Source organism: Octodon degus, unplaced genomic scaffold (genome assembly GCF_000260255.1).
Source record: "Octodon degus isolate 3935 unplaced genomic scaffold, OctDeg1.0 scaffold00093, whole genome shotgun sequence".
NCBI lineage: Eukaryota > Metazoa > Chordata > Mammalia > Rodentia > Octodontidae > Octodon > Octodon degus.
Window position 1 is genome coordinate 368440 of NW_004524669.1, and position 11912 is coordinate 380351.

The 11912-nt window shown below is 41.2% G+C and overlaps 1 protein-coding gene across 1 annotated transcript in view; it reads left to right on the top strand.

Moving 5' to 3' along the window:
- Ankub1 (ankyrin repeat and ubiquitin domain containing 1) overlaps positions 1–1914 on the top strand; it is a 29782-nt gene extending 27868 nt beyond the window's left edge. The window contains exon 6 of the mRNA XM_004637977.2: positions 1745–1914. Within this exon, the coding sequence (XP_004638034.1) occupies positions 1745–1874 (130 nt within the window). The 3' untranslated portion in view covers positions 1875–1914. The remainder of the gene's footprint in view (positions 1–1744) is intronic.
- The last annotated feature ends 9998 nt before the right edge of the window (positions 1915–11912 follow it).

The following is an 11912-nucleotide window of genomic DNA, read 5'->3' on the forward strand; positions in this document are numbered from 1 at the left end:
TGCTTCTTGTACTATGGATAACCACTAAGAAGATAACAATGTACAATGTATTGATTATCAAAGCTGTCCTATTAATCAGCTGTGAAACTGTCTCATATTTATTTCTCAATAATAAAAAATTAAAAATTTTAAAATTTTTTAAAAAAAGAATTGGCAGGACTTTGCAAAACAGAAGTGGTGATAGTGAAGGAAGAAATCCAGCCAGAGACAGTAACATGGTCAAAGACAGCGGCTTGTGAAAGACAAGCAAGAGGTGCAGTTCTCAAGACAGGAAGTGGATTTTCAAAAAGTAGTTCTGGAAGACAGAAAAAAAAAATTAGTTGGAAATGAAACTAGTCAGGTGCATTTCATCTACATTAAAAAGCATCTTTATAGGGGCCTGGCCCTAGTTCAGTCCTTTAAGTGGCTGCTTCCACAAAGCTGTCAGCCTCAGGTTGCTGGAGTTCGAACCTCACAACTCTCCCACTGGCCAAAAGTGCCCTGAAGGCATTCGAGGAACAAAAAAAAAAAAAAGCATCTTTATGCCCAGTCAGAGTTTACTTCTTGTTTTGTTTTCCATGTGGTATAAGTTAGGTATTTTTTTAATAAGATAAGTCACTCAGTCTGTTCTTTGTATTTTGAAGATAAATCTGGTGAAGTGATACGGGAGACTCACTTGGAAAGTATGGAAAATTTAAAATAGAATTAAGAAGCAGCAGTAAGAAGAGCCAGAAGTAATAAACACTTAGACTATAATAACAGTAACTGTCTAAGAAGAAAGTACCAAAGAAATATTTCTGAGGAATAAGCTGTGAAATTTGATCACCAACTGGATGTAGGAGTGGAGGAAGAAAGAATCATGGTTGGTTTTCCAATTTGGAACTGGTGAGGACAGCAAAGCCAAAGTGGTGAGGACAGTTTCATTTGCTAATTGCAGACATAAGTTTAAGTCAAGATTTAGGGGCTGGTGAGATGGCTCAGTGGTCTAAAGCACCTACTTAGAACAAGTTAAGCCAAGCAAAGCACAGGGACCACGGTTCAATCCCCCAGCACCACATGCCAACCAGCCCCGCCCCCAGGTGGGCTGAGCTGGCCACACACACACACACACACACACACACATATACATAAATAAAACAAAACAATAACATTTATTTTAAAAAAAGATTTAGGAGTCACAGATATGAGAATTGAAGCAAAGCATAAATGAAGCCTCCCAGGATAAGGGCACAAAGAGGGGAGAACCCAGCATGAAAATGTAGAGCACCCCAACACTGAAAGGACGTATACTTCTTCTGTAATGAACACATTCACATCCTGTTGAGTAGGACTGCTCCTAGTCAAATTTGTAAGTTTTTGTTAGTATATAGCCAGAGGACATGAAATATAAAATTCCATTTCATTTCATTTCATTCAAAGACTATCAAAAAAAAACCCAAGATTTTCTCAATAAAAAATGCCAATGTATTTGGAGAACAGGTGGTTATAATATGCAACATACAGCAGGAAAAATAGAAAAATCTTCAAGCCATTAATAGGTTTTCTGCTTCTAGTTGTAGGTTCTAAACTTCTAGTACTGCCCTCGGAACATTTCATCCCCACACATCAAAAATAATTGGTTTTAGAAAGCATCTTGTTCATATTTCACATCATACCTGTGTAATAAGACAAACAAGCTGCAACTACAGATATCAACCTGAATATTTCCATCCTTTCAGCTAGTATAGGGCTAAGACTAACCTTCCTGTGTCTTATTTTCTTCCAGTGCCTTTAAAGAGAAACGATGGTTGCAACAGTTGGAAATAGCAAGGGCCCTTGCCAGGAAGAGCATTTCTAACCTGACTGTCCATGGGAGTCTGACAGCACATGAAAGCCTTCCAGAAATCATGCCTTGAAAAGTTATGATAACGTGAGTCTGTACAAAGACCTGTTCAGATAATCTCCAATTTTAATGTTATATTTTTAATTCCATCAGTTCTAATGCTTGCAGTTCTAGTGCTGACTTCAACAGGATATTTAATGCTTAATATCATGTTTTCTTGGATTCCATCATCCCCAGTGAAAATGTAGGGCTTTCTTTTTTAATATAGTCTGAGGAAAATTCATAAGAACCTGAGGATTATAGTTGACTACAGGCTAGGATAGAGGATGGAAAACAAGGATGAAAGAATCATTGTTTCTTCCTTTGTTTTTCTAGATTTGTTTTAATGATTTGGGGTTTTTAAGTCATAAAAATGTAGAACACAATGAAAAAATAAATACTTAAAATTCTATATAAGAAAATTGCAAAGATAATTGCAAATACCATCCTGATGTTATGCTTGTCTCGACATATTTTTAATTTCTGTTAAAACACGCTTTCAGGGGCCAGCCTGGTAGCTCAGCAGACCAAAGTCCCTGCTTGGGCAGAGGACAGTGGCCAGGATTCGATCCCGGGTGTGCCATGCCGGCCCCGCCCCCAAGGCATGCTGAGACAGCGAATGAGACCGGGCATGATGACGCACACCTATAACCCCAGAGCTTGGGAGGCTGAAGACAGTAGAATCACTGCGAGTCCGATCTACATAGCAAGACCCTGTGGATCCTGCAGACCCTATCCTAAATACAGGGGGTGAAAAAGAAAAAAAAAAAAAAATATATATATATATATACACATATATATATATATGTCTTTCTATTTTTTAAACTGACAAAAGTTTATATACAATAGATTCCATAGATCCTAAATATAATAGTCAATGAATTTAACAAATAAACATATATCTGAATAAATAGCAACTAAATTAAGATGTACAATACTTTGGCTACCCAAGAAAGTTTCTTCAAGCTCCTAAATCAATCCCTACACCTATAGGCAAATGTTACTCCAATTCTGTCATCACAGATAAGATCCGAAAATGATTTGCTCACAAATGTATCTAGATTATTTTAGTATTTTTGAATGTTTTGGATCATTTATGTTGTTGCATGAATCGGTACTACTTTTTTATTACTGCCTAGTATTCTATTGTATGAATAACCATAATTTTTCAACTCGATGGACATTTAGATTGTCTCCAGTTCTGCCATAATATAAATAAAGCTTTTACAAACTTTAATATAAAATTATTTATGAATATATATTTTCATTAAGTTTGTTCAAACACTACCTAGGAATGCAATTGTTAGGTAATAGGGTTAATGTACATTTAACATAATAAGAATCGACTTAACCATCATCCAAAGCAATTTTATCTTTTCACACTTCCATTAGTAATATTCAAAAGGGCTGGGGATTTAGCTTAGTAGTAGAACACTTGCCTAACATACATGAGGAGCTGGGGAGATAGCTCAGCAGCTAAAATGCCTAACTGGCAAGCGCAAGGTCCTGAGTTCAAACCCTGGTACGAAAAAAAAAAAAAAGTTAACATACATGAGGCCCTAGGTTTGATCCCAGAACTAAAGAGGAAAAAAGTTCTGCTTCACTAACTTTTACTGTCTTCAGTGTTTCTTTAATTTTTAATCATTATGGTTCAGTGATGGTGAATGTTTCAGAGCTTTCAGCGATATAAACCAGGCGCTGTGCTGTGGGTTCACCAACGCTGTGGTTGGTTCGAAATGGCCTGTCACTGTGGCTTTCCAACTTCCTTGACAACCGTGATAATGAGCACTTTCAGGAGGTTGTAGCCCACTTCCACAGGACAAAGGTTGTAGCCTTTTATGAAGTACCAAGTCTTTCCTATTTTAAAAACTGGGGTATTTTTAATTATTTGGAGGTTTTGGAGGTTTTTATGCATTCCTGATACAAATTCTCTATAAGGTATTTGCATTGTGCATATTTTCCCCAGTAGCTAACTTTTTCACTTACTAGTGGTATCTTTTTTTTTTTTTTTTTTTTTTTTTTTTTTTTTTTTTTTCTTAAGAAGGAAAGGAAGCTTGTTACTTACCCATGAAAACAGGAGGCAGTCCCTGCTAGGCCACTTGGGAGTGACACAAGGGGGTGCCCGGGAGGCAGGAGCTAGCCTTCCCAGCGTTTCCAGGTCAAAGGCCTGGCAGAACAACAGAGCAGAGCTGGCTGACACGGTCCATCCCATGAGGCCCCAGGCAACTGGGAAGGCTACTAGCTGCCTGGCACCTGGCCCTGAGCTGATGAAGGCAGAGGGCCGCGGCCTCCTGTCAGCATGGGGAGGTCTGGCTCTAGATCGTTTAGTGTGCAGACACGCTGTGCTCCCTGCTGGACCTGCGATCCTCTTGGATGCTCCCAGGGGCCGTGGCTCCCCAGCCAGAATGCTGTGGTAAGAGGTGAGAACATCACACTCACAGTTTGCAGAGGTTTTGGTTCATACAGGGCTGGCTCCCAGGCAGCGTGGCACATGGCAGAGGACAACAGTTCATGGTAGAAGACAGCACAAGCAGCAAGAGCAGACAGCTAATGGTATCTTTTGATAAACAGAAGGTTTTTTTATATAGCCAGCCAAAATAAGCCTGACATTAGCAAAAAGATAATAAATAACTTCTGGGGGTTAAATGACAGCATGGGTGCAGCAAAAAGAGAAAAGCACGCATTTAACTATTGAATACCCTTCCATATTTGTTGGGTGGAACATAAGCCAGCTCCAGGCTTCACATTATACAAACAATCTGGTGACAATCAAAAGCCAAAACATTTTTAAATGTAAGTTTCCCATACCACACTTTTTCTTTAAATCAGCTGGCCAGCAGTTACAGTTTTCCAACCACCAGGAACAAAAATTTTGGCTCCAAGGTACATGGAAAACCACTTAAAATGTGAAAATTGAGAATCTCCATCAAAGAAGGAAAATGACCAGAGAAGTCTACTTTCAGCAAAACAGAGGAAGCACTGATTTCTCTGAATTCAGCGCATAAGTGGATCTCAGTTTAATATGTTCTAAATAAAGAAATAAAAATAAAACTACTCACTTGACAGATGCAGCATGTTGACAGATTAGCTCAATAGGAAACACAACAGGTCAGGGGCAAGATGAACAAGAAGGAATGGGAAACAAGGATTTGGACAAAATTAGCTTAAAGGGGTTCTGTCCCCAGATTGTAAATGCTCTTGACTGACCTTGGCTCTCCAAGAGCTCTAAATTGTCTGGGGGTTAATACGGTCTGGTTAATGGTTAACACTACTAGTTATATCTGTGGAAATCTTTAAAAATAACTGTTACAACTTCAATTTAATCACATGAACCCACGGTACAGACCTGCTCTGAAAAGCAATATGAAAACTGAGATCTGGCACTGTATCATTCTGGAATGATAATTCAGCCCAACTAGGCTGGCCAGATAGCTCAGCGGACTGAAGTGTCCACTTTTGCAGGCTCAGGTACCGGGGTCAAACCCCAGTGTGCCGTGCCAGCCATGCCCTGGGGTGCACTGAGATGGTGACTGAGACTAGGCGTAGGGGTACGCACCTGTAATTCCAGTGCTGGGGAGTCTGAAAACTAGAGGATCACTATGAGTTGGAGCTGTGTAGTGAGACCCTGTAGACCCTGTACTAAATACATTTTTTTTTTGAAATTTGAATAGAGCCTTTTATTTACTGAGCTCAGGTCAGTCCTAAATACATTTTTTAAAAAAGATAATTCAACCTAACAGTTCCATTCTCCCTTTGGAACCTACACCTCACCTCTCAGATTTATTCTACCTCAAGGTTTAAAAGAAAATGAATAACACAGAGCGAGGTTCAAGCAGTTTGAGAAGTATGCGTCCAAAAAGACACAACCAAAATAACAAAACAATGAGGAGAACGCCCAAAACATGATGTAAGATTTTAGAGTCCTTTCAGACACAAGGCAGGGAAAGATGTTAAGTAGATAATACCTGGATCTTCAGTAAGTCCCTCGGCTGCAGATGGCAGGCAGATCCTTTCTGCTGCTCCTGGGACAATCATTAAGTCTCCTCACTGGGACAAGCTGAGCTTTTCCTCCGCTCAATCTCCCCTTTCACAAAGGCATCAAAGAGACTTGGTCAGGCCTCGTTTTCATCGCAGCTGCTGTGTTGACGCCAGTCACCCGAAGTGAAAGACCGCATTTTAAGTATCCTAGGGACACTGTGATTTCCAAGAGGTCTCTGTCAAGGTCAGCCCCCGGGCTAGTGCAGGAGGATCTTTCCAGGTACAGACACAGGACAATGACTATTTCCTGGTGCAGTATTGCTGCCCTTCTTCAGAGTTCAGGTCACACCAAAATAAAAACAGAAGAGACTCTTAGACTGCCTTCTTGTGTGGCTGCCTTCAAGATGCTAAGGAACTGCACAAATCCTGTCAATGCTGTGTGCACTGTGTGCTTTGCAGCCATTGCAAACTCCTCCCTAGTGAGTTGTAACATGGTAGCAGCCTGGAACCTTGAAGCCAAGAGAAGTACTTGAAATTCCATGGGGTCGACACAGGTTATTGCAAAAGTGCCATGACTTCCTCCAAAATTGAATCTCCTGCCCAGCGTTGTAACACCTGAGCAGTCAGAGGAACTGCTCACAGGCCTCGGTGGCAACCTCTGCTGTCTTGGTCCCATTCACCTGGACATCCCCACCTACACCACAGGGTGGCGCCTGCTCCTCACAGTGGCCTGCCTTTTGCCTGCTGTGTGACTTGCTGCTGAGGTCCTAGATTCCATTCTTTTTTTTCTTTTTCTCTTTTCTTTTCTTTTCTTTTCTTTTCTTTTCTTTTCTTTTCTTTTTTTTAACCCGGTCTTGCTATGAGTTCAGGCTGGGCTTGAGCTCATTTTGTAGCCCAGACTAGTCTTGAACTTTAAAAATCCTCCTGCCTCAACCTCTCAAGTGCTAGGATTACAGACATGCACCACCATGCCCGGCTTCCAGGCTCCTTTCTTGCCACTCAGGGTCAAGGAGGGATTATTGTACTTGGTAACTCACGGGCCCATGACAGTGGTGGTCTGACATCTAGAGTGGACTGCTCTGATCAGATGCCCTCGCTGCTGCTGGCCCATGTATCTTCACATGCCATCAGCCAGCTGGTATGGCAGCTCGCGCCACTTGGAAGGCTGAACAGGAGCAACATTGTGAGTTCAAGGCCAACATGGACTACATAGTGAGTTTAAGATCAGCCCCAATCACATAGCCTGACCCTGTCTCAAAAAGCAAATCAAAATAAAATAAAAACATGCTGTAGGAAGCCCCTCCTGATCCTCATCTTGGTCCAAGAAGACTATTATTTGTGATCCCAAAAGTACGCTATTGGAATCCCACTAGGTTAATTCCAATCTACCACTCCCAGTGTAATCCATGGCAAAAATAAAGACACTAATGCATATTTATAATTATGGGAAGCCAAGGGGCCCGAAGTCCAGCCACAAGGATGTCTTTCTGGAACAAAAAGAGTGACCCAGGGCCACATCTGGGTTTTATTCAGTCATGAAGGAAGAGTGGCTTGAGGATGAATGACTGAGAATTGTGGGAAGAGGTGAATACTGTGAGCTGAGCTAGGTGGGTGCCTACATTTACCTCTGTCGTACTCAGAGGAGATATGCAGAGAAAATAATCTGCTTCATGCTACTGAGATAGTACCTAATGTTTTGCGGTCTGGTGCTTCAGCTCTAATGTGTAATCTTTCAAACCCCAAGAAGTCATAGCCCATATCTTGAGCTTGATCCTATTCAACAGCGTGGAGCACTGGCTCTTTGTCCTGTCTTGATCCAGCTAATACTAAAGAGCAGCAGATGGCGGCTATCAGGGAAACAAGCGTGTCATCTCCAAAGACAACCCCTAGTACCTCAGCCAGACCAATATGCATTGCTTAAGGCCAACTGAAGGGATAAGGAAAAATCCCAGCCAGCTCTGTACCTATTAATACGTGGATATAGGGTCAGGCATAGCCAAAATGGAGACGATAGCTCTTCTTTCAAGGAGAGCTGCTCTGGTGGTCCTCTACAATATACCAGAAGCCAAAAAGTCAAAGAACAGCTGCTCCAGAGTTTCCTGCAATCAAATCCTTTCCAGAAATGATGGTGGCCCAGAGGGTCCAAGCCACTTATCATCCCCATTGCTGGGCTCCCCTCTCCTACCAGCATCTCCATATCTCAAACATTTTTAACTTTGATAAAATTTTTTTCTTATTTCTTCTCTAAGAATTCTTTGTCTGGATCCAATTCACAAAGATATTCCTTATGTTTCCTTCTAGTAGCTTTATAGTTTTAGCTTTTATGTTAGGGTCATAATTTATCCTAAATTCTGTGTGTGATAAGCAGTAAGGAACAGAACTCGTTTTTCCATTGTATATCTACTTATTATAGTACCCATTGTTGAAAATATTTTTCTTTCTCCCACTGGATTACTTTGGCTCTTCTCTTAGAAACCAACTGGCAACAAGCTATGGCCTTACTCATCTCCACACTGTCTATGCTATTCCACCGATCCTTCACTTACCCTTTAACCAACACTGCAGGGCCCTCAGTATCACAGCTTACTTAGTGCTGAAATCAGGTACTGATCTGACTGTTCTTTTTTGACTGCTCTGACTGTACTTGCCATTCTCTATTTTAAAAGCCTGCTGGGGTGGCCCCAGGGTCCTGGTGAGTCCAGCCCAGGCCCAGCACCTGCACAAAAGCTTTGCTGATGTAGGCCAGTCCCCCACACACACACACACACCAGTAGTGAGAGCCTTGACAACACCATACAATACAACAAACACTGTTGATTTCATATTATTTTGTTTAGTGTAATTTTGTACCATTCTTAATTTGTGCTTTATATTACTGTGCTCTATTCTCTTTCAAAAATAAATAAATGTGGAAAAGGGAAAGGATAGGGTGGGGAGCCACGTGGGAGGTAGTGGAATCTTGAAGAGATGGGACCCACTGGGTAATAGGGGAGTGGGAATGCCCTTCGGGGACATACTGGAGTCCTGGCCACTTCTTTGTTCTCTTTTTCACTTCCTGGTCATGAGGTAAGTAGTTTTACTCCCTCACATCATCCCACCATGATGCTTCGCCTCACCGCAGGCCTGCAAACACCGGGGTCAGTGGATCGCTGATTGCAAGCCAAAACAAACCTTTACTCTGTATAAACAAGTGATCTCTTGTGTTTGTTATAGTGACAGGAAAATAATGCAGTTCTCTTTTATTTTATTTAAGTCTTCTATAATTTTGTTCAGCAGTGTTTTATATAGAGAGAGATCTCAAAAATCTATTAAATTTTTCTATATGTTCTATGTTTTTGATATTGTTTGTTAAGAAGACTTTAAGGTAGATTCTGCTACAACAATCAGAGACACCTAAGATATAAAGGTATCTTTTGAAAAAAGATTGGAGCACCATGAAGGCCAATGTAAAAGAAAATACAAAAATGGTGCTAGGGGCACGTGAGATAGCTTAGCAGACTAAAGCACCTGTTGAGGCAAGCTTAGGCAAGTGCAGGGACCAAGGCACCACATGCCATGCCAGCGTAGTGGTACATGCCTGTAATCCCAACACTGGGGAGGCTGAAAACAGGAGGAGCACTATGAGTCCAAAAAATGGTGATAACAAGATTTTGTAGTAAGGTATCTGTCTGTTACTTTTCTCTCATTGCTGGAACAAAACACCCGACACCCAAAATTAAAGAAGGAAAGGCTTATTTAGCTCACAGTTAGTGGACGTTTCAGTCCATACTTGGCTGGCTCCAAGGCAGAGTGGCACATGGAAGAGGGCAGCAGTTCATGGTAGCAGGAGACAGCAAAGAGCAAAGAGAGGAGTACTGCCTTCAGGGATAGAGAACAGAGAGAGCAAGCCTGTCTCCTTGCCTTAGCAGCACTCACGCCCATAATCCCAGAACTAATTCATGAATGAATCACAAACTCTAGAAGACCACCCCATGACTGCATGAGACTTTGGGAGGACACCCAGACACAAACCATAACAGCAGCATATGTATAGGTGTGGACTTCACTGTGAAGGAAATAAGAAGAGAGACTAATGGACTGGGCAGGGCAGAGGTTTCAAGTGACCAGTGATGCTGTAGTTCTTATGTACACTGTCCATGATGAGTTGCAGTCAATTTTTTTTGTATTTTTTAAAGAACACTGTAGTTTTTAATCGGATTAAAAGATGCTCCAAGAGAGAAGTCAACAAGAACTATAATATGCACTTATAACACAATTTTTAAAAGTGAACTAGGGCTGAGGAGATAGCTCAGTAGAATAAACACCTGCCTGGCAAGTGCAGGATTCTGCGTTCAATCCCCAGTACCAGAAAAAAAAAAAAAAAAAAATAGGGCCAGGCAGATAGTCCAGCAGATTAAAGCACCTGCTTAGGCAGATTCAGGGACTGGGTTTGAACCCCAGCGTGCTGTGCCGGCCCTGTCCCCAGGGCATGCTGAGACATCGATTGAGACTGGACGTCGTGGTATGTGCCTGTAATCCCAGCGCTTGGGAGGCTGTAAACAGGAGGATCACAATGAGTCTGATTTGTGTAGTGAGACCCTGTGGACCCTGTACTAAATATACACAAAAAAAGTGAACTGAAAGAATGAAAAAAAAAAAATCTCATGCATTTGGTGCCAGCCTCAGACTCACGAGAGAGCAGCTCACGTGAGTCAACGATGTCACCACATTCATGTCCCCTCAACAGCATACTGAGCTGAACAGTCCCTCCCTGCAGGGATGACAACACTTCGTGTATCATTCAAACACAGCCAAGAAGCCTCGCACCAAGATTCTGGAGCTGGAATTCCTAAGAAGCAGAAAAGGAATACAGGAAAGCATGAGGGACAAAAGAGGACAAACAGGAGGGAGGCCAATGAATGAAGACAAACTGAGAAGACAACGGCTCAGAGGCTGAGGTCTCTGCCAGGAGCAACTGAAAAAATATTGAGTACTTATTCTTTTTCCAACTTGGCCCTGAGCATAAGACAGCATCAAGTGATATGAAGAATGAATATATATATATATATATATATATATATCTTTATTACAGAATCGTAAGAGACTATAGTTAATATGTACAAGATAACCTAGAATATTTATTCTGAGTCTGAACCTTAATGAAATTATAGTTAACTGCCACTTTCTCTGTTTCCATCTCCGTATTCACATATGCTTCAGTCCTCATGTACTACCATGTATCAGCACACCGAAACTACTTCATTGTCTGTATTCTTCACTTTACTGTCCTCTCCTAGAGGTCAAGGATGTTGTTTCATTGACCTCCATCTTGCCAAGGAAGAATATGTGCTTGAACCTTCAGGAATTGCTTAATAAATATTTGAATTAAATGGATTCCGGGATGATCATAATGGAACTCTCAGTTATTTACACACGGGCAGGGGAGATAGCTCAGTGGCATAAGCACCTGCCTGGCAAGCACAAAGTCCCAAGTTCGATCCTTGGTGCCCCCTCAAAAAAAAAAATTATTTACACAAGAAATCTACCCCTAACTCATGCAAGGTGGCATGTACCCATAATCCCAGCTACTCAGGAGGCTGAGGAAGGGGAATTACATGTTCAACCACCAATCTGAGGCCAGGGATATAGCTCAGAGGCACAAGTGCCTACCTGGCAAGTGCAATGTCCTGAGTTCAATTCCCAGTTTAAAAAAATTTCAAAGCCAATCTGGACAACTTATTGAGAACTTTCTCAAAAAAAGAAAAAAGTTCCTTAATGGTAAAGTATCTCTGGATTAAGCCCTAAGTACAGAAGAATAATCTGCCCCTAGAAAATAATTCCATTTGCAAATCTTTTTTTCTTTTCTTTTTTTTTTTTTTTTTTTTTTTTTGGTGGAACCAGGAATTGAACTCAGGCCCTTGCACTTGCCAGGCAAGCACTTATTCTACTCAGCCATCTCCCCGGCCCCTCCAGATCTTTAAATTGGTTAATTCTAATGTATTTTCTCATTGAATTATCAAAATCAGTTTTATATAAATTTATTCATTGGGCTATAATTTATTTTAATTTGTTCATCATAGTCCCCCACAGCACAAAAAGTTAATCTTTTTTTTTT